The 19277-nt window shown below is 39.7% G+C and overlaps 1 protein-coding gene across 1 annotated transcript in view; it reads left to right on the top strand.

Annotated features, from left to right (window-relative positions):
* The window catches only part of LRFN2 (leucine rich repeat and fibronectin type III domain containing 2), a 34935-nt gene extending 24650 nt beyond the window's left edge, over positions 1-10285 (top strand). The window contains exon 2 of the mRNA XM_057369897.1: positions 7595-10285. Within this exon, the coding sequence (XP_057225880.1) occupies positions 7595-8513 (919 nt within the window). The 3' untranslated portion in view covers positions 8514-10285. The remainder of the gene's footprint in view (positions 1-7594) is intronic.
* Positions 10286-19277: the final 8992 nt, after the last annotated feature.

Raw genomic sequence — 19277 nt, 5'->3', positions numbered from 1 at the left:
CATGTCCACATGAAAGAAATTATAGCTCAGATCAGGGAGCCTGAAAGTCTAATTTTGTGTCGTCGTATCAACATGAACCAAAATGAGGTTGTCTCTTTGCAGAAGGTTGCACCTGGACAGCTGAACTGATCACCTTCATTGATTCAAAGCATCAGAAGATGGTTCTGGTGRTGTTCATTCATCCAAGTGCCTCTACCACTGGGCCAGACTGCAGCTCCCTATGGTTTGCAGGAATCCTGTAGAGAATTATAAAGWGGGGAGAGTTTTCTCTTAGAGCAATGGCTAATGGAGGGGAGCAGAATACCCTGTGCCACGGCTCCCCTTTCTCAGCCTTGTGAAGTGATGTCCCCTGGAAGCCTATGCTTTCCTCTGTCACCTGATAAATTACTTCAAAACACCCCCAGGGGACATTATTCAGCAGCCTATCAACAAAAATTTATATTCTCTGAGTCAATAGTTTAAAGACTGGGATATTATGAGTTTTTTATTTTCCCAGGTAGCACAAGGGAAATACTCATTTTCAGGATCTCTCTGGCTCATCATCTTCTGACAGGCATATCAATTGCTTTTGTCTCTACCTTCTCTTCCCCATCTCCAACCCCACTTTTCCAAAGGAGCAGAAAAGAACATAAGTAAATTAGGAAATAATAATGAAATGATATTCATTATGTGTTTTATTTGATGAGACAAATTCTCTGAAGAGCAGCTGTATGTGTGAGTGATGAGAAGACAAGTTTCAGAAAAGCAAGAAGGGATTTGTGTTTAATAATAAATGTTCCATCTGAAGGCAAAATTATGATTGCATATCATAAAACCCCCCAAAACTAATAAAATAAAAAATGCAGGAAATTATTCATGCTGGGTTGATTTAGTGTTTACTGAACATGTCTGTCTACCTCTTGGTATTATCTGACATTTCCTTATGTTGACAGGACTGACAGAGGAATTATGCCCTATTGCTAATGCAAACAAATATCTCTTTCCCCAGGACACCAGAAACACAACTGCCATTTTTTCAAGATGCAGGTCACAATAGGTCTCTGTCTTTGTCAGATTCTAAATTAGAAAATCTTGAATCAGATAGATCTCACACAGAAATATAATTGGTCATTTTTTTTGTTTGTTTGTTTTTATTTTTTTTTGGGGGGGCGTTTAATTCCTGGGTCCTTAGGACRATCTGAAGACACATATTCAAGGAATTCTTTTGAAATCTGAAGGGTCAGAAATTAATTAGTTTACTCCATGGTTAGTTTAATTTATTTTTAATAATATTTTAGGTTCTATTTTCATTCCATCACTGCAGAAACTGGGGCTTTCCAGGATAAAAATACAGAAACATACTACACCACTATATAACATAAAACTTTCAAGCAAATCACAAAAGTTGGCAGCCAAGAAGAATGCTAAGTGTGCAGCCCAAATTTGTCAGTTGCATGCTCTTGCTCCCAGGCAATACATCATGTGTGACATTTTCACTTCAATTTAGATCCTTCTAGTCTTCCTCTGATCTTTTTCTGCCCTTTTCTCCAGATTTCTTAATATCTGTCCACCATCTGAGCTCTTTCCACTGCCTTGATTCACTTCACTGTCTTTACAACTGTCTTGTCTTTGCTGAAAGATCTTCCCTKTTTTTGTTACATGATCTTTAATAAGTCTTTGTCCAGCATGTCCCCACTGATACTTTCCCTCTCCCCTTTCTTCCACTTTAATCCTACTGGGATTGAAAGGGGGCACTCCACCTGAAATTTAGGATTCTTTCAGACTCTTCCACAACATTTAAATGGAAGATTACCTGGATTTTTTTTTTTCAGAAATACCTATGAAACTGGATTGAAGTAAAAAAAAAAATCTTAAAAGAGGGGGGAAATTTATTAATGAAATAAAAGAACATTTTTGGCACAAGATTTTCCCTGAAAAATGAAAATTAYTAAGGTTCCAGTATTTAACCTTTCTGGATTGATTTGGAGTTCCGAGAGTCATATTTTGCAATTAAATGAATGCAACTTTATGTAAGAGGAAGTTTAGGAGTCTACAGTGAGACTGATATTTTCACAGTAAGGCACTGCTTTACAGAAAAGTTAGTGTGTTAACTAAATCAAATCTGGTTTTACAAAACAAGAGCTATTTCACCCTGGCACCCCTCTTTGTCTTCCTTTCCCCCTCCTCATTACAAATTACAGTTCATAGGGGCACCACCAGTTAGAAGCTGCTTCATAATTAGTGAATAGTCTACAACAGCTACAAAATTCACACCCAAGGAATTAAGCTTTTTTCACAGCTTTTTTTTTCCCTTCTTTTTCTGATACAGCATTTAGTAAATYATCATAACTCTGTTTTGAACTCCTAGCCTTCATTTCAGAAGGAGAAATTGTATACAGTTTTATACAGACCCAGATAATAATTTTTAAAAAATGAGCACAGGTAGTATATAGTCCTGGGTAAAAAAAAAAAAAAAAAAAAAACAAAAAAAACCATGAGAAAGCAACATAACTTATCATGTTAGTATAAAATTGAGTCTTGGAAGTTGAAAGTGCCTTCCCAAAGGAATTGCCTTGACAAGTCTCTGCAAGTTCTGTGATTAAAGCAGTTTTAGGCTAAAACTAGATGGTATCATATCTCTCTTTTGATGGAGAAAAGGAAGAGAATTGCCTTGCCAATTAAGCTAATCTGGGTTTTGTCTAATTTGTCTGTTTTGCATAACCAGCAGTTCACTGCTGCTAATCCCCAGTGCTACACAGAAGAAAAGGACCATTTGTATATTACAGTGTAATCGCAATATCTACTAATTTCCTCTGATACACTACAGGCCTCTTTTGAGAGGAGATTGCTGGCATTATCCCTATTTTATAAATGAGGAGACTTACAGTACAGCAAAATGATTTCTCAGGAACTGAGAGTTACTGATAAAGTGGAGCCTGATATCAGTATAGCTGATAAAGGAAGAATAAAAAGCAGTTATCCTAAATTCTCAGCACAGTTTACTTTCTGCAAGCTTCAGTGCTCACTTACATCCGGGATTATGATTGAAGTCTGCAGCAAACCTTTTTCCCCTGCCTTTCTAACTAATTTATTTTCTAATTTTCTTAATATCACGACACACTGAAGTGAATAATTACAGAATTGCTTGCTTTCTGTATGTTGTGTCCACAAGGACATAACAGGGACATTTTAGTGTGATACAAAATAAGATTGACTTCAAATAAGAGTTCTAGCTCTTTCCTCTTTTTTTTAGAAAGGGTCTCATGAACTCATTTTGATGCTTTCACCAAATGAGACATAATTCTCCATTTATGGAGAGAGAATGCACTGTCTGAAAAAATTCTGCAAACTTTCATCTTGGGTTCATAGCTCTTCATCACACATAAACTCTCTTAGCACCATCTGCCTACTGCTGTTCTGTTCCAGATACTTATTCCATGCCCCAGTCCTGGCCACAGGTCACCTCCTCTTCCAATAATTAATGCTATTGTTCCAAAGGGTGGGAGAAAGGGGCTTTTTCTTGTAMATTAAGAAGGTCAGTTGTAAGACCCCTATCCTCATTTCATTCCTTATAGAGGCAAGATTTTCAGAGATGTCAGAACCTTGTTAATATATGAGTGATTTTCCTTGGGGTATTTTGACCTTCGGATAGGATTCAGAAGCTATATTATGAACCAGATAACAAAATCCTTGCAGGAATGTGGAGATTTGCCTGCTTCTTCTACTCCAAAGAGAATAAACCAAAGGAGAAAAGCAGAAATTACTGTGTCTTATGTGTCTGGACAGTAAAATTTTAAAATTTTCTCTTGACCTAGCTGGGACTGCACTTTCCCTGTTGACATATTTGTGTTATTTGTTTGCTTTCCCAGTCCTCACTGCTCCCAGGCTCCTTTAACTGGATGCATTTAAACCTTTCATAACCTCTAACCTATARGCAAGCCCTTTGTTAATTGATCACCTCTTTCACACAGTTAACTGTTGCTTATTTTTTCCCTGAAGAAAAGCTAGCATCCAATTTAGATCTCTTCTCCTCTTCTGTGATTCCACCTCCCCAGAGGAGTAGGTGGACAATATCAAGTGTGTTGCTTCAGGATACCACCACAGTTAAGTGTGTTTGCTATCTGAGGGCCAGCAAGTGAACACCAGGAACTTCTGAGTCCCAAAAGCTCTTTTTGATTTCTAAAGCATCAGATCCTTGTTATTTGAAACCAACTTTCTGTGTTTAGCTGATGAATGAACTTAATAAAGCCTTGCAAGATCTCTGCCAAAGACCCAGTTTTATTGSCCCCCCTTGGTTTTGAGGCAGCTCCAAGCTACTGAGACCCAGAGTCAGGGCATGGTGGTCCATGATTAATGGCACAGCACATACAGAGCAGCCAGGAACAAACTCCCCCTCTCAGGCAGCAAAGCAAAGATTGAAGGGGCATTTGCAGCTACCTGTGTTGGGGACAATCCAAGAAAGAGTCATCAATATCCAGAATGAAAATGTGTCTGCATCGATTTTAGATGTGGGGCGCGTTAAGAGATGTCATCCATCACAGCTGACTGGCAGTATGCTTAGGGAGGGTGGACCAAAGCAWGGAGGAATGCCAAAATACTCTTAAAATTTGGCAAGTTCAAGAAAACAAGATTGCCTTCCCTGTAAGATAGAAAACTAAGTCTGAAATTAATTACTTAACGCCTAGTACTCCTGAAATGGTTGCTTATTCCTATGCTCAGCTGTTCCTTAGAAGAATAATTTTAATATTTTACAAGAACATTTAAAGTTTGTTTACAGAAACATCCAAAATTCATCATTTTAGATGTATATGGAGAGTTGATTGCTTTTTCCTTAAATGGGATTTCAACTGTGATCTTTAATAAACCTATTATTAGTCTCAATATTATCACAGCTGTAGCTTCCAGRATTGATTAAATTTAGAAATTACTTCATTTCTTTTAAAGGCTACGATGAGGATTTTATTATAGCACATTTCAACACAGTTAACCTGTCCAAGCTTTAGGACTAGTTATGGCCTCACTTTGGTACATTTAAAAATGGATTGGCTTTACATTTCTTGCCACTGTTCASCACCTGCCAGTGCTTGAAATACTCTTGGCAGTTACATTTCCTTGGAAGCTTGTGTGTAATCGTGTTTGAAGAAAGCAAGTTGTAAATTATTTGGGTAATTGTAAGTTATTTGGGTTTCACTGAAATAGGGCACTTGTATGTGAGGCTGAACAACTGTATTTCTATTTTTGTATGTTTGTTTGCTTTTTAAAAAGATCCACGTGCTCACCTGAGGCCAGACTGAAGGGTTGTGTAAGTGATGAGAAAACAWAAATGCGAAGATGACCAGACATGTGCAAAGCTGTGAAGTGTGTGAGCCAGGTGTTTGCTCCTTGCTCGGAGACAATTGTCCCTCTTGTCTCCTGCTGTTCCTGCAGTGCAAAGCCACTCTAATAGATGGTGTTACAGTCCTGTTTTTCCAAGAGTTATACCCAACTCCAAGAYCCAGTTTGTAGAGCTGTCTACTTCTGCTAACAGTGCAGCTCATTTGCAATGAGGTTTTCCAGTGAAATAATTTCTGAATGACTTAACACGCTGCAGAATGTTTTTAAGCTCTGTCTAGGACTGTTGGTGAAAAGTGGAATATAGCACTACAAAAGGAGATAGGGAGCAATTGGTGAAACTATTCAAGAGCTTAAAATCAAATATATGAAGATCAATAGTGTTCTGTTATTCCATATATCATCCTTGGTGTGTGCATATATACTGCCTTGAACAATTGAACAGGGTTGCTGCTGTGGGTAGTGGAGTTTTGCTCACAGAGCCACAGGGAGAGCAGAACAATTAGAAATAGCTTGAGACCAAATACTTCAACTTTTGGAAACCATTTTAGCAACAGTATCTGGAGGGTTTCATGAGGGCTGCTTTATGACCTCTCGGCTCATTCTGAATAGCTCATCTATATCTGTGCTGAACAGCTCCATTAGGATGATAAATGTGCCCAGAATCTCAGATACAACATTGAGTAAACCTGCCAGACGATGTTTATATTCCAAGTGTCTCTCACCAGTATTTCTTTTCCTTACAGATTTTTTTTTTCCTGTGTGTGTTTGCTTTTTAAAAAGGAGCCACATCCTCGCCTGTGGCCAGACTGAAGGGTTGAGTAAGTGGCGTGAATGCATAAATGCAAAGATGATCAGAATATCATCTTTGCAGTGCCTTGACGTTGCTGCTTCTCTGTGCAGGTCTGTTCCCTCCCACTGCACAGAAGATGCTCTGCAGAGCTGCAGTTTGTGCTGGCTGTGCTGGTGATTTGAGGCCAAGGAAGCTGGGTATTCCCATAGCAGTGTGCCTTGCTCCCGTGCCCAGGCCTTACCATCCCAAAAMCAGTCACACCAGCTCACTGTGTGCTCTAAGCACCTCTAGGACACCCTTGTTGCTTGTGCAAAAGACCTGCAGATCTAAGTCATAATGGGCTGTTGTAATTCCAGCTTTCTTTCTCTCACCCGAGCCTGTAATGTGGCAGCAATGAGAAACATGCATTGTATCTTTGCTGTTATTCTTGGCTACACACCAGGCACCAAATCAGGGACTCTCCTGAGTTAACACTGTGTTACAATGAATCTGCAATTTTCACCAGTTTGAAGTGGGGGTAGACCATATTCATTCCCACCTGTTAATTTTGAATTCTAGTGATGCTCTGATAGTGCATGAGTTCAAATGGCTACTTAAGTTTTGTGTCAGCAAAGAATAATGTCCAGAAATGTCCCAGCTTGGACCACAGCTTGGGCCTAGCTATTTGGTTTTTGGAAATGGATTTATTCTACATGAGAATAATTTTTTTTTTTTAAAGAAACCTTCTTATTTCCATCCCTGTATCTTCCTACCTCTCCTCACGCTTCCACAGCCCATACTGCCAATGCCAGTGTTTCTTTTTCACTCACAGAGGGGAAGGTAGTTGCAGGAATAAATTTCTGGCAAAGATGATGATGATGGTAGCTGCATTTTTAGGAGATATTTTCCACAGTGGGGAGTAAGAGGATGTGGAAAACAGGWGGGAGARAGGAGAAAGAGAGAGAAGKGGTTGCCTGCCTWGCATTYTCAATCAATGAGAAAACCAAGGGTAGAMCCTGGTCTTCACAAGGTAAGTAACCTGCTGATATTAGACAGTAAAAGTTCAGGCACCCATGAAGTGATGTGACAACTGCCAGGTTGAGACTCAGCAAGCACAAGGGTCATTTGCACACTCAGAAAGAGCTGCTCTTTGAAGGCACATATTTGTATTCTGAGTTATTTGGTCAGGTTTGAATATATTTCAGATTAGAACGGATGCAAGTGAGGAGAAAAAGATCCCCAGTCCAGTTTGCTTTTTCTTATTCCCTTCATTGCACAGTTGAGAGCTGGCCCTCAAAACCTGCGTGCTACTGAGTGCTGGAGTGTTGAACCCACAGGAGCTGGGAAGCTTCAATGCTTGTTTGAATTTTATAGCTCTGACTTTTATGGCTCCTCTCTGCTGGTACTCGGAACACTTAACACCACGTTGTTCTTATGCCTGTTCTCTCTTTTACTTTTATGTCAAGAGTAACCAATTCTTTTTTCTCTTTCTTTTTCTTTTTTGTTTTTAAGGATGATACCAGCTACAAACAAGGCCTTTGTTGTAACCAACCTTGTCTCTGGAACAGGCTATGACCTCTGTGTCCTGGCAATGTGGGATGACACGGCCACAACCCTCACTGCCACCAATATTGTGGGATGCGCCCAGTTCTTCACCAAAGAAGACTACCCTCAGTGCCAGTCCATGCACAGCCAGTTCCTGGGTGGGACCATGATCCTGATCATTGGAGGCATCATTGTGGCAACTCTGCTGGTGTTCATTGTAATTCTCATGGTCCGCTACAAGGTCTGCAACAACTCCCAGGGGAAGATGTCTAATGTCAGCAATGTCTACTCACAGACAAACGGAGCACAACCGGTTCAGAATGGAGTCTTGCCCCAGGTCAATCCCAAAGTGGTGGTGAGAAATGAGCTTATGGAGTTTAACTGTCATTCTGCACGGAGCAGCATCTCCTCTTCCTCCAGCTCTGCAAATAGCCGTGACTGTGACAACTACAGCCTCCAAAGTGAACAGGGCACATTGTCCAGTAAATGGAGGCCTCCTTCCCGGTCAAAACACAATATTGACCGGCTAATGGGAGCTTTTGCCTCCCTGGAACTGAAATGTCAGAAAAAGGAGGAAATGACAGACTCCAGAACTTCCACGGTGGCCCGCCACTCGGACAAAGAGCCACTGCTGGGCCAGACGGAGTCCAAATTCCGCAGCTTCCTCATGTTGCCTCTGGAGGGCAAAACTAAACGTAGCCATTCTTTTGACATGGGGGACTTTGCCACATCTCAGTGTTGCACCTACCCAAAAAAGATTACAAACATTTGGACAAAGAGGAGCCTCTCGGTCAATGGCATGCTTTTGCAGTATGATGACAGTGACCTAACAGGGGCAAAAGGGACTTTCGGGAGCTCAGAGTGGGTAATGGAAAGCACGGTGTAAATATCAGTGTCTCCCCCCCCTTCTCTTCTGCCCTCATGTGTTATAAAGCATGGTTTGCTTCAGTGCCATGCAATTGGAAAGAGAGGGGAAGAAACGTTTCCAGTTGTCCTGGCCAAAAACATAGGCAAGCRAGTAAGTAACAGGGATAGTGAAAGAGAGAGAGGGTCATGAAATGTGAATAGGCACGTATGGTTCCTGTCTGGCCTCAACTAAACCATGCGTGAATGTTTCAAGGAATTTGCTAGTTGTATTTAGCATTACTTTCCAAAAGTTACTCAGACTCTTGGTGAACCTTCACACAAGATTAAACAAGGAGGATGAAAAGTGGTTTAACAGCAGAAATTCAATTTTGCAGGGGTTCTTTTTACTTCCTTTCTTTTTTTTTTTTTTTCAGTGGCACCTCCTTTTTTTCTTTTAACCACCGAAATACACTTCTTTGGATATGACTGGTGCTAGGATATATTGTTTGTCTTTGCAAAAGTGCAGGCAGGGCACCTACAGGGGCAGATCAGAGTAAATTGTTCAGCATAATCTCATGGTGTTAACTGTGGCATCTGGGCAAACAGTATTTGTTGTTGAATGGACTTTTGGTTGGGATTTAATTATCTCTGTTCTGTTTTGATTTGTTACTGCTTTTGAGTTGCTTTTTYCCCGCAAGAGAAATTATGTTTCCATGCATAATTTGGTTTTGTTTTCAGCCTCATTGAATCCCCCAGATGGAAAGGAGGACATGTACAAAGGTCAAATATCTGATGTACTGTATAACTCACCTCTAATATCATCCCTTTTTTTCCTAGGAAAAATTAAATCTAGGTACAAATAAAAAAAAGATCATCCTCTTTCTTCCATCTCCTTCATAGTCTCTGCTTGTCAATGCTCAAGGCAGATTGCAGCAGCTGTTGATATCTGTAGAGACATTTCTATCAAAGGTGGGAAAAATAGTTATCAAGATACCCTAATAAAGGATAAAGAAAGGGGAAACAAAAGCAGCTCCTGTGAACTCTCCACGTTATGTGGCTTCTGATGGAGGTCACACTCATTTAAAAGACAGACTTGCACCATACTGTGACCAAAGCTCCTTGTCTGTACAGTCACTAAAACATGTMTTGACATGTAACATAAGGAAAATTAAGGTTTTTTTGTATTTCAAGGTATTGGATGTGTTCCAAATTATGCACAGAAGCAGAGTTAAATTTGGATAGCTCAGAGCAGGGGGTGTCCCATGTATCCCCTGCATTACATACAGCCGTTCCCCAGTCTGGTGTACCCCTGCTCCCCAGTCTCTCATCCTCAGGAAAATAATTAACTAAAAACAGGAGCTGTTCATGGTTTTTTTCTCAAGTTGGCTTTTGGTGAGCATTGCTGTGGCTGTAGAAATACACATGGCCCATCCAGCAGAATTTATTGTCCTTACCAATTTTACTGCAATTTCTAGCAGTCAGCTGGCTACTGCAACTGTCCTGTCATTCATTCATTTATTTGTTTGACCACCTGTTGGGAACCATTCTGAAATTGCACATTGTTATTATGGTTTTGTAAAAGATGTGGAGAAAGTGTGCAAGGCACAGAGAAAATGCCACATGGAAAAACTCTATGTATATTTTTTTTTAAAAGGTTCAGAGATATATTGTGACATGGCTGTGTACTTGATCTTGTATTCGTCATGTTTCCTACTTGGAGTTTTAGATAATGACATCCCTGTGATCAGAATACTTTTCCTTTATTTTCTTTCTCTTTTTTTTTGCTACAAAATGTACAGTAAAAAAACATACTTGGGGAAAAGTACCTGCTTTTCTTTCTTTTGTTATTCTGTGGTCTGCTTTGAAACCTAAGAAGTAATGGTTTTTAAAATTATCATGCAAATTTAGACCTTTGCTTTTTCTTCCCCACAAAGTCTTTGACTTCAGGATTTTAGGTATAAAGCAGGAATCAAGAAATATATTTGGAATGCATGAGAAAAGACCTGGTAAAAGGCATTTTGCCTCTTTCTTTTGTTATATTCATGCAGATCTGCATTACTAGAGTACTTCAAACCCTGATCCACAATCTGCAGACAGAAGAAGTACCATTTTTAGACTTAGGAGCTGACTTTCTGTAGGCTTTTCCTCAGAGTGCTGCAATTAAAGAGAGATCCAGTGAAACTTTGTTTGGAACATTTTTCAAACTCTGTTTTTCTCATGCTTTCTGAGACGAATGACACCTCCAGTGCCAAAATCTACATAATCCAACTGTCCAGATGGCACTTCATATTAACCATTAATGACATTTACATTTATGTCACAGTGAAAACTCTTGAAGACACTCATGYAAGTGAGTAATTTCTTTTCCTTGCTCCACTATGGTGCAGTTGGACCCCTTTATTATGTTGCTGCTTCCCTCCAAACATGACATCTGGGTTGTTTTTAGTTTAGACATCGAGTTCGTCTTCAATATTAGTAGCATAGACAGTCATGAATTTTCAAGGTATACTGTATATTGCTTTTTCTCTTAAAGATGAATACTTCTTTTTCACATTCTCAYACAAAATTAAAGGAAGTAAGCCAACAGACACAGGTTTAAAATAATAGATAGTTGCCAAAGAGCCAAGGTAATGAATTCCGCATTCTAGCAACTGCATTTATGACTGTTAATGACTGTTAATGATAATATTAATTCATTTYGCTTTAATGAATGAGAGTCAATCTACATCAGCTGATCTGCAAATACTGAGCAAAACAGGTGCCAAGCAAGTGCCTTTGGGAAGAAGAGGATTCAGGGACTCATAGGTGAGGTAGGGAGCCTCATGCCAAGAGAGCAAGAGACCAGGCCTCCGAGAGGGTTGGAGCCATTTCTGAGTTGTGATCATCCTTCAGGTGCCAGCAGCCGCTGCTCTACTTCCACAGCCAACCAAACAGGCCTTTGGAATTATCCTGTGGCTTCTCCTTTACCCCTTTGAAGGCTGCTGAAGGCAGCTCTGTGGTTTGGTTTACATGCTGAACCCGTGCCTTAATTCCTAATGCACATCTAAGGCCCCAGGGTCCTCCACACACAATCTGACTGAYGTCTACCTTGCCTCAATTTTCCTGTGTGTATCTCACTCAGCACCTCTGGATTTGATTATTCTTCTGTAGTGCTGCTGCGTGCTAGAGCATGACTGCACATTGRTGGTTCCTGAAATGATGAATGGATACCCACTTATTTGGATGCAATAAATATTTTCACATGTCACTGGGGAGCTGAGCTAGCTCCAGTGGTGTAGTCCTCTCATCTCAGAACCCTACACTGAGAGTTTTGTGTAGTGTCTCKCAAGTTAATTTGGGGTAGCCTGATGTGCAGCTGCACCAACTGTGCTTTTGGGGAAAATGTCAGAGCAGATAGTAAGGAAAACAACAGAGATCCACAAGAGCCTTCTTGTGAAAGAGAAAAGAGAAGTCTGAAAAATTAAGGGTGCTAGAGAATTTAAAGTGAAGTCTATGGGAATAATTAAAGACATCTGCATATGCATATATAACTCCTRTAAGTTAATTTTTTGACATGTTTTATAATAGTGAAACTAGTTTTTTGCCTAAAAATATATGCCATTGACTTGAAGGAAGAGGATATAATTCCACTGTGAAATTCTGCACACAGTTATTCCTGCTAAAAACCCAATCCAAATCCTCAAAATACCATCCTATCATCCTGGAGAATATTAAACAAGATGACAAAATGGAAATTTCTGAAAGAAGAGATTATGTGGATTTCATTTGATGTCTCCTAGGAACCAAATGGATGTATGAAATGAAAATAACAGTGTGTGTGTATATGTAACAGTGTGTGTGTGTGTGTGTGTGTGTGTGTATGTGCATATGCATGGCAAAGCAGACCAGACTATTTCCTTATATTTATACCCTTGCAGATTTCATGAATTGGAATATTTTTCTGGTTTCAAATATTCTTTCTGAGTTTGCTAGCTCTAGAGATCAGCTAACTTTCCCGCTTTCCTTAGAAGAAAACAACCCATTTCTTATGYCTCCAAATGGAGACATCCTTACTTGGTTATAATTTGGATTAAATCTCTTGTAAAGCAATGCATAACAAAGCAGTGAGAGATACTTCTTCCCGGCATGATGTGAGACTGAAAAGATGGTAGATTTTCCTTTGCTAAACTTGTTTATATCCCAAACCATGGTATTGATCTGCCCTTTAAACAGAAGAAAATAATGTTCCAAGAGTCTTCTTGTTTCATATCTCACTCTTCACCCAGCAAAGGGTTGCAAAGACAGATGACCAAAGACAGTCCTTGGAGCTTTCTGAATGAGTGCAGTAAATGTAGCAACTTTAAGGCAGCTAATTTATGCACTTTCTAACCTGCAGGGCAATGAATAATTCCACCTGATTGCTAAGAAAATATTTCAGTCTTTGAACAGCTTGAATGTTACATCTGTTTGCAATGTTTTGCACCCATTAACCCGCGGGTAACCCACAGTGCACCATATGGTTCTTGCAGCACACCCTTCTACCCCTTGCAGCCTATTTCTCTGGAACCTTTTCTCAGTCATTCTCTGTGTTCAGTGTTTGTAATTCAATACTGGATGTGTAATAATATTCTGGATGTGGAATTATCAAGMGACATCATTAATATCTTGCATATTTCACCCTTAAATTCCCCTAAATATGATGATGGGATCCCTCTGAAAACATTAAATTAGGGTTGGTTTTAGGCTGTAGGCCAGAGGAAAACCAAACCAAAGAGTGCCTTGAAACTCCTGCTTTCAATATTGGAATTTTGTGTTCTGCAGTATGCTTTTCTTGTCCTAATTAATTACTCCTGAATCCCCAAAGGTACACCATTCCTTAGCATCAGCTGTCAAAAGGCCCTACTATCCGAAACAGTGCCAGATGCTTATTCCCGGTATTACACTTGCAACAGATGGCAAATGTCAGGGATATAAATATATATCCAGATACAGATATATCAGCAAGTGCAGGCATTTGTATTCATGCATTCATTCCCATGCAYGTGTGTACATGCTGTGCTCTTTATGTGTGTGGTTTATGATCTACAGGTTTCCTAGACTGGTAATAAAGGAATGTTTACATTTTTCGCCAAATACTAAAGAAAAGAAAGGGGGAGAGAAGAGAGAAGAAGAAAGGGAGAGAAGAAGAAGAAAAGGGAAGAGAGAACAGAAACCTCTTTAAAAGAAGCAGATGAGTTGATAATCTACATCTCATGCCAGCTGGGAGAGATAAGTGTTTCAAATGAACTTAATTGGTAGTGAAAAGAACATTGAAAGATTGAAAAACAATGGTCTGTATGAGAAGAAAGTAAATCCTAACTTTTAAATCCATAAATATTAGTTTGAAAACAGGAGAGTAAAATGCTCCATTTTTCTGTGCAGTTACTGAGGTGGGCTACAGTTTGCTGATGACACTTTTCAAGTTCCTTCTGTGGGACTAGTCCATTTTAAAAGTATGAATACTCCTCTGCAATGAACAATTCAGGACTAATTTCATACTGAGCTGTTAAATATAACCTATACCGTTTATGAGACAAATCACAAGATGGGAGTCTGAAYAGGAAAGAGAGACTGCTGGTTCAGGGACGCTGCTCCTCTTTGACTATGTTGTTGGCTCACAGGTGTGAAATGCAGGATCTGAGAAGGCATAGCCATGATGAAATGCTACTCTATACCCTGAGTATTAATGAGACTTCAAGAAAAAGCCAAAGAGTGGATGTGTTAATCTTCCTTCCTTTGAAAAGGACTCAGAGACAGGAAACTTCAAATAATTAGGCTGATAAATGTGATGTGCCAGAGACAGAATAAAGGTGCCCATCAGACAGATGTGATCCAAGCRTTGCTGCAGCAGAGAGTTGTGTGCTGGTCACTGGTGGAACTGTCCTGYACAAAGGCTGGTGAAGCAGGGTTCCCAGGAGAGGATCAGTGCTCAGGTCACAATAGAGACAGCAGGCATGCAGGTGTGGGAACATCTACCTGGCTAGTCCAGGTCTAATAAATTGTTCTATCCTAGTATCCYGTGTCAGGACACTGGTTATTCCAGAGAAAGTACCTTTAGGGGAACTTCAGAGAGCTCTGCTCCAAAGCCTGCTGGGCTGCACATCCTTATCCCATTCTCCATAAAGAAACAAAGAATTTCTTCCAAAATTCACACCCTGAAAGTTAAAGCACAGCACAATTAAAACTAGGACAAAAACAACATAAAAAAGAGCTCTGAATTGTTCCTCTTGTTTTAGAGTTCCTGCCTTTGAGTCTGTCAGGCCTGACTTTAAAACAAGACAGTTCTTTTCATCTGAGACTGGKTTGCCTGAGGCATTTGGAAATGGACAGGTGACTATTTGCACAGATGGTGACAGCATTGCTCATTTGTAAGAAGGACAGAGTGCACCTTCTGTGTGCCTCACTGCCACTAAATGCTGACTAAAGTGCACAGCAACAGCAACAGCAGCAACATTAAAACCCATAGAAACTTTATAAAATAGGAAACTTTGGGCCATAATGCAAAAAAACAAACAAACAAACAAAAAAAACCCCCAAAAAAACAACAAAAAAAACAAACCCCAAAAAAACCAACAAAAACAACGAACCAACCAAACCAAACCAAACCACCATCACATCAAATAGTGACTTTCTTACATAGTTTTGAGAAAGAACGGATATTCATTCTTGCTTTCAAATACACCTCTGCATGTGCATAAAATACAAAATATGAATAGAAAAAAATACTCATCTTCTAAGAGGTCATTGTGTACTACCAGGTTGTGTAATAATATTTGGAGATAAGAAACACTCAATATAGCACCACTTTGATCCTAAGAAACTGGTGCTTCTGAATTTAAGGCCAGTAGAAGATGTTTTTTTCTTTAATACAGGGCCAAAAATGATGGCTTTCTACTGAAGAGGATGAGATTGTGGACCTTTAAAGTAGAGTTGTGAGGCCAGTGCCAAGCTCAGTAGGTGCATGAAAATGCAAACAGGCCTGAGGCCATTAGTACAAAAGCTTTTAACAGCTGCCAGAGAATCTCATCTTGCTGTCCATACTGGGCTGCTTCACCAACACCTCTGCAATGACTACAAAGACCCCAGTGACTGGAATGTAGCTGAGTCTTGACTAATGGTAGCACTGGTTAGAAGTGATGAATGCAGATGAGAGCAACCCAGGTTTGGCTGCATCTTCAGGGCTCCAGTTTTGTGTACCTGCTGGGTGCCCAAATCACTGCATTACTGCTGGCCTGGGCTGTGCAGAGTCTGAGGGGTGAAGCTGCCTGGGTTGTATTTCCTTTGCAAAGACCACCAAGCTCAGACTCGAATAAGGTTAAAGAACATTTCCCTCCTGGGGGAATTTTGGTTACAGGACCCTGCAGGACCTCAGTTCAGAAGGAGAACTCCACTTTCACCATTTATATCAGCCTGTAATAGCTTGAGTTTGTTTGAGAGGGAATGAATAGGTATCTCTAGCCTGGCCCTCTGAGACTCATCACCTTCCCCCCTCTGCCTCTTTTCTGCTCCTCCAGCCCCCCTTGCCATTCCCCCATAAGATTTCATTGCTTCTCTGTTTCCTTTCTTTACTGATTTATCATTTGATTTCAGGCAAGAGGCTATTTTTCATCTACCATACACATCAGCCCAGTTAGTGCCATGGAGTAACTGGACACAGCAGGAGAATGGATGTGGCTGGTCTTGGATGGAGCTTTCTGGCTGTGCTCCTTCCCCAGTTAAGATTCTGCAGCTTTGCTGCTGCCTACACTGACTGATGATTGCAATTACAGTTGTTTGAATTAGTCAGTGTAACGAGACAACCAAATGAACTGAGATCCYTCATCACTCACAAACTGAGAACCCAGATTTCTGGAGAGGTGTCTGTCATCGGTGCATGAACTCAGTTCAATACTGGGGCCCTTGATGTACTTCCACTCCTGATCAGTACTTTGAGGGTGGCCATGTCAGGATGATTTTTCCAGATCAACCATAGAGCAAAAAAAATTAATTGACCATAAATATACTGATAAAACAGACCTCCTAAGCACAAACCTTAGGAAGATCAAATTGGTGACCCAGTTTTTAAAGAGCTAAAAGTATTACTATGTCAGATATGTTAGATTTACTATTAATGYCATTATGTTTAAACTGCATCTGGCATTAATATGGATGATACCAGGTGAAGAGCTTCAGAATTAATCTCTAGGACAGCTGACCTGGATCTCATCTTAGTGAGAAGCAGATTCCTACACTTCAGGGGCCTTATCCTCTCCTGAACATTTTTGACTATCTGCTCTATATGTTTAATGAGCTAAATAAAGTAAATATTTAGTTTATGTAGTTATATAGTTATATTCCCATAAATGTAGAATGCAGTGTGGCGTGTTCCCATTATCCATGCCATTTGTGGTGTATATAGATGGACCACACTGTTGCTCAGGATGAAATCCTGTACAGATACCAGGCATATTCCAAAATCCACCAGAGTAAATATTCAGTCTTTCAAGTATTTATACCCCTAGTACAAACCAGAGTGGGAAAATAAGAGGTAAATATGAAAAAAGTATTGACAGAAATATTCATATATGCAGTCTGTCCAAATCTTCAAATATTCTGAACAGAGTCTTCTGGTCTTAATCTCCCTCACTGCCCTCAGTATATCATAACCAGTGCTAGATATCTGTATCAATTGCTGTAGTTCTACAACTCTCAATTTTTGTCTCCTTTTCTGTCATCTTCATCTGTCACARCAGGATTCATTTAGCAGCCCTTCCCAAAAGAGCTGGGGGATAGYCTTTTCCCACAGTGGTAGTAATGTCCCTTGGAGGTTTTGTCCCTTGTTATTTTTCACCTGATACAAAGCAGCTGATGAAGGAATTATGCTCTCTTTATTACCTCCGTTGATGGAAAGACTGTGTGGTATTGGTGTGGTTTGCTCACCCCATATTATCTTCAACTGATAAATATTTATGTCAGCTATTCATTCACATGACTGAAGGAGGAATAGTCTTTCTACCACTGCTTGTATTAGAGTCCCCATGACTACAAATATTCTCTACTCATTATTCATCATGTCCTCTTCATCATTTGGCATAGAAAAAGTTATTCTTGTCCAGTAAGAGGCAAAAAGTAATAACATTTGTTTTACCACAGCTATACAGGGAATGCAACAGCTGAAATTAGCAATATAATCACAAATCCTAGAATAAAACATCCTTCTGCAAAAATATGTGCAAATGAGGCTAAGATTTGCTAACATTAGGGTAGATCAGAAACAATCCACAAATGAAAACACTACAGGAACAAAACAAATAAAATTCATTAAATGATTTATTTGGAAAATATAAGTCTATGATCTTTAACAGTGAATTAAAATGGAAATTATTTTTTCCTGAACTGCACTGCATCTATTTCATATACACTCAGAGCAAGAAAATCAGCTAAGAGACTGACTGACAAAGAGTTAYAGCATGCAGTTTGCAATCCAAGACTGTTCAATTTCTGAAAGGGTTTTGAAATTCCTAAAGGAGGAATGCAATTACCAGAACTGGGATTAACTAATATTAGTTAATCAAATTTGAATCCTAATTTGAAAGGCATTTCTTAATGTCCTTTATGGAAGGGAAAAGGAAAGTAATGGATTCAAATGAGTTTTTAAATAAATAAATTATTTTTAAAAAGGCTGCGAGTGGATTTGCAATCCCGACCTAAAACTCAGTTTGCTCCTAGTATCCAGATTATAGGAGATTATCACAGATCAAACCCCTTTAACAGAAAAGAGCTTTTTAAATCCAYCTCAGCATTGCCCTTATTAGGAGTGAAGGAGAGAGGCCCCTTCCACTGGGAGGAAAGAAGCCCTTAATTCATGGCTTGTCAGAAGAAAGGCGCTTGCTTCAGCACTGAACGAGGTTAGTTATGGCCCTAATTTACACAGCAGAGCATCTTCCTGCAGGAAGGGATGACACCTTTAAGTAATAATGAACAGGAGTGCGTTGACAGAATAATAATCACGGATTGAAAAGGTTACAGCAGAGAAGGTGGTAAAGCTAAGTGCYTGCTTTAATTCCGCTGGGTGCTGTAACATCAGGACTCGGGAGCTACACTTAAATATAAAATAACATTAGTGTGGCAATTAGGACTTAATGGTTTCTGGAGAGAAGTCTGCAAGACTTTATAAAAACATCTAAATTAGTCTGTATTCAAGTTTTACTTCACTCACACTTTTTTTTTTTCTGGCTGTATTGCCCTTTCCCTCAAAGACAGAGTTCCCCTAAAACATTGAGAAGAAATGCTGGAGGAATTGGGGACATGTCTCAGTTTGTATATGTGGRTATAACCTAAAGGACACTTCTCTCAATTTATTCAAATTGAAGAATCTGGCTTAGGGTGCCTCTGAATRAAACTGCTGACCTAGAAACCCTCATTTGCTCCTGTAAGCAAACAAAACTCCARATCACTAGATGTATTAACCTGGTGTCCTATTCATAAATTTTGACTKATCTTAAACCACAGACATCCTACAACACTTAGAGAAATACAACTTCAATGGGAGTTTTTTGAGTGAATTCACACTCCACAAATTTTGTTAGGACCTTCTGCTAGTCTCAGAAGGAAGAGGTCACCCAGATTTATAGGAGACAATCTGCAATTTTTACAATTCTCCTCAATTCCTGGAGGTCCTGTCACCATGGTAGCAGGGYGCCAATGATTTGGCAGCACTGGGTTTGAAGAAAACCTTGGAGAGAATGTGGAAATTTCTCCACATATAAGGGATACGAAGAAGGCAAAAACAGGGTTTGTTTTTTTT

Source organism: Malurus melanocephalus, unplaced genomic scaffold, assembly GCF_030028575.1.
Source record: "Malurus melanocephalus ecotype Western Australia unplaced genomic scaffold, MMel_1.1 scaffold_5, whole genome shotgun sequence".
Classification (NCBI taxonomy): domain Eukaryota; kingdom Metazoa; phylum Chordata; class Aves; order Passeriformes; family Maluridae; genus Malurus; species Malurus melanocephalus.
This window is presented reverse-complemented; position numbering and strand designations above follow the sequence as displayed.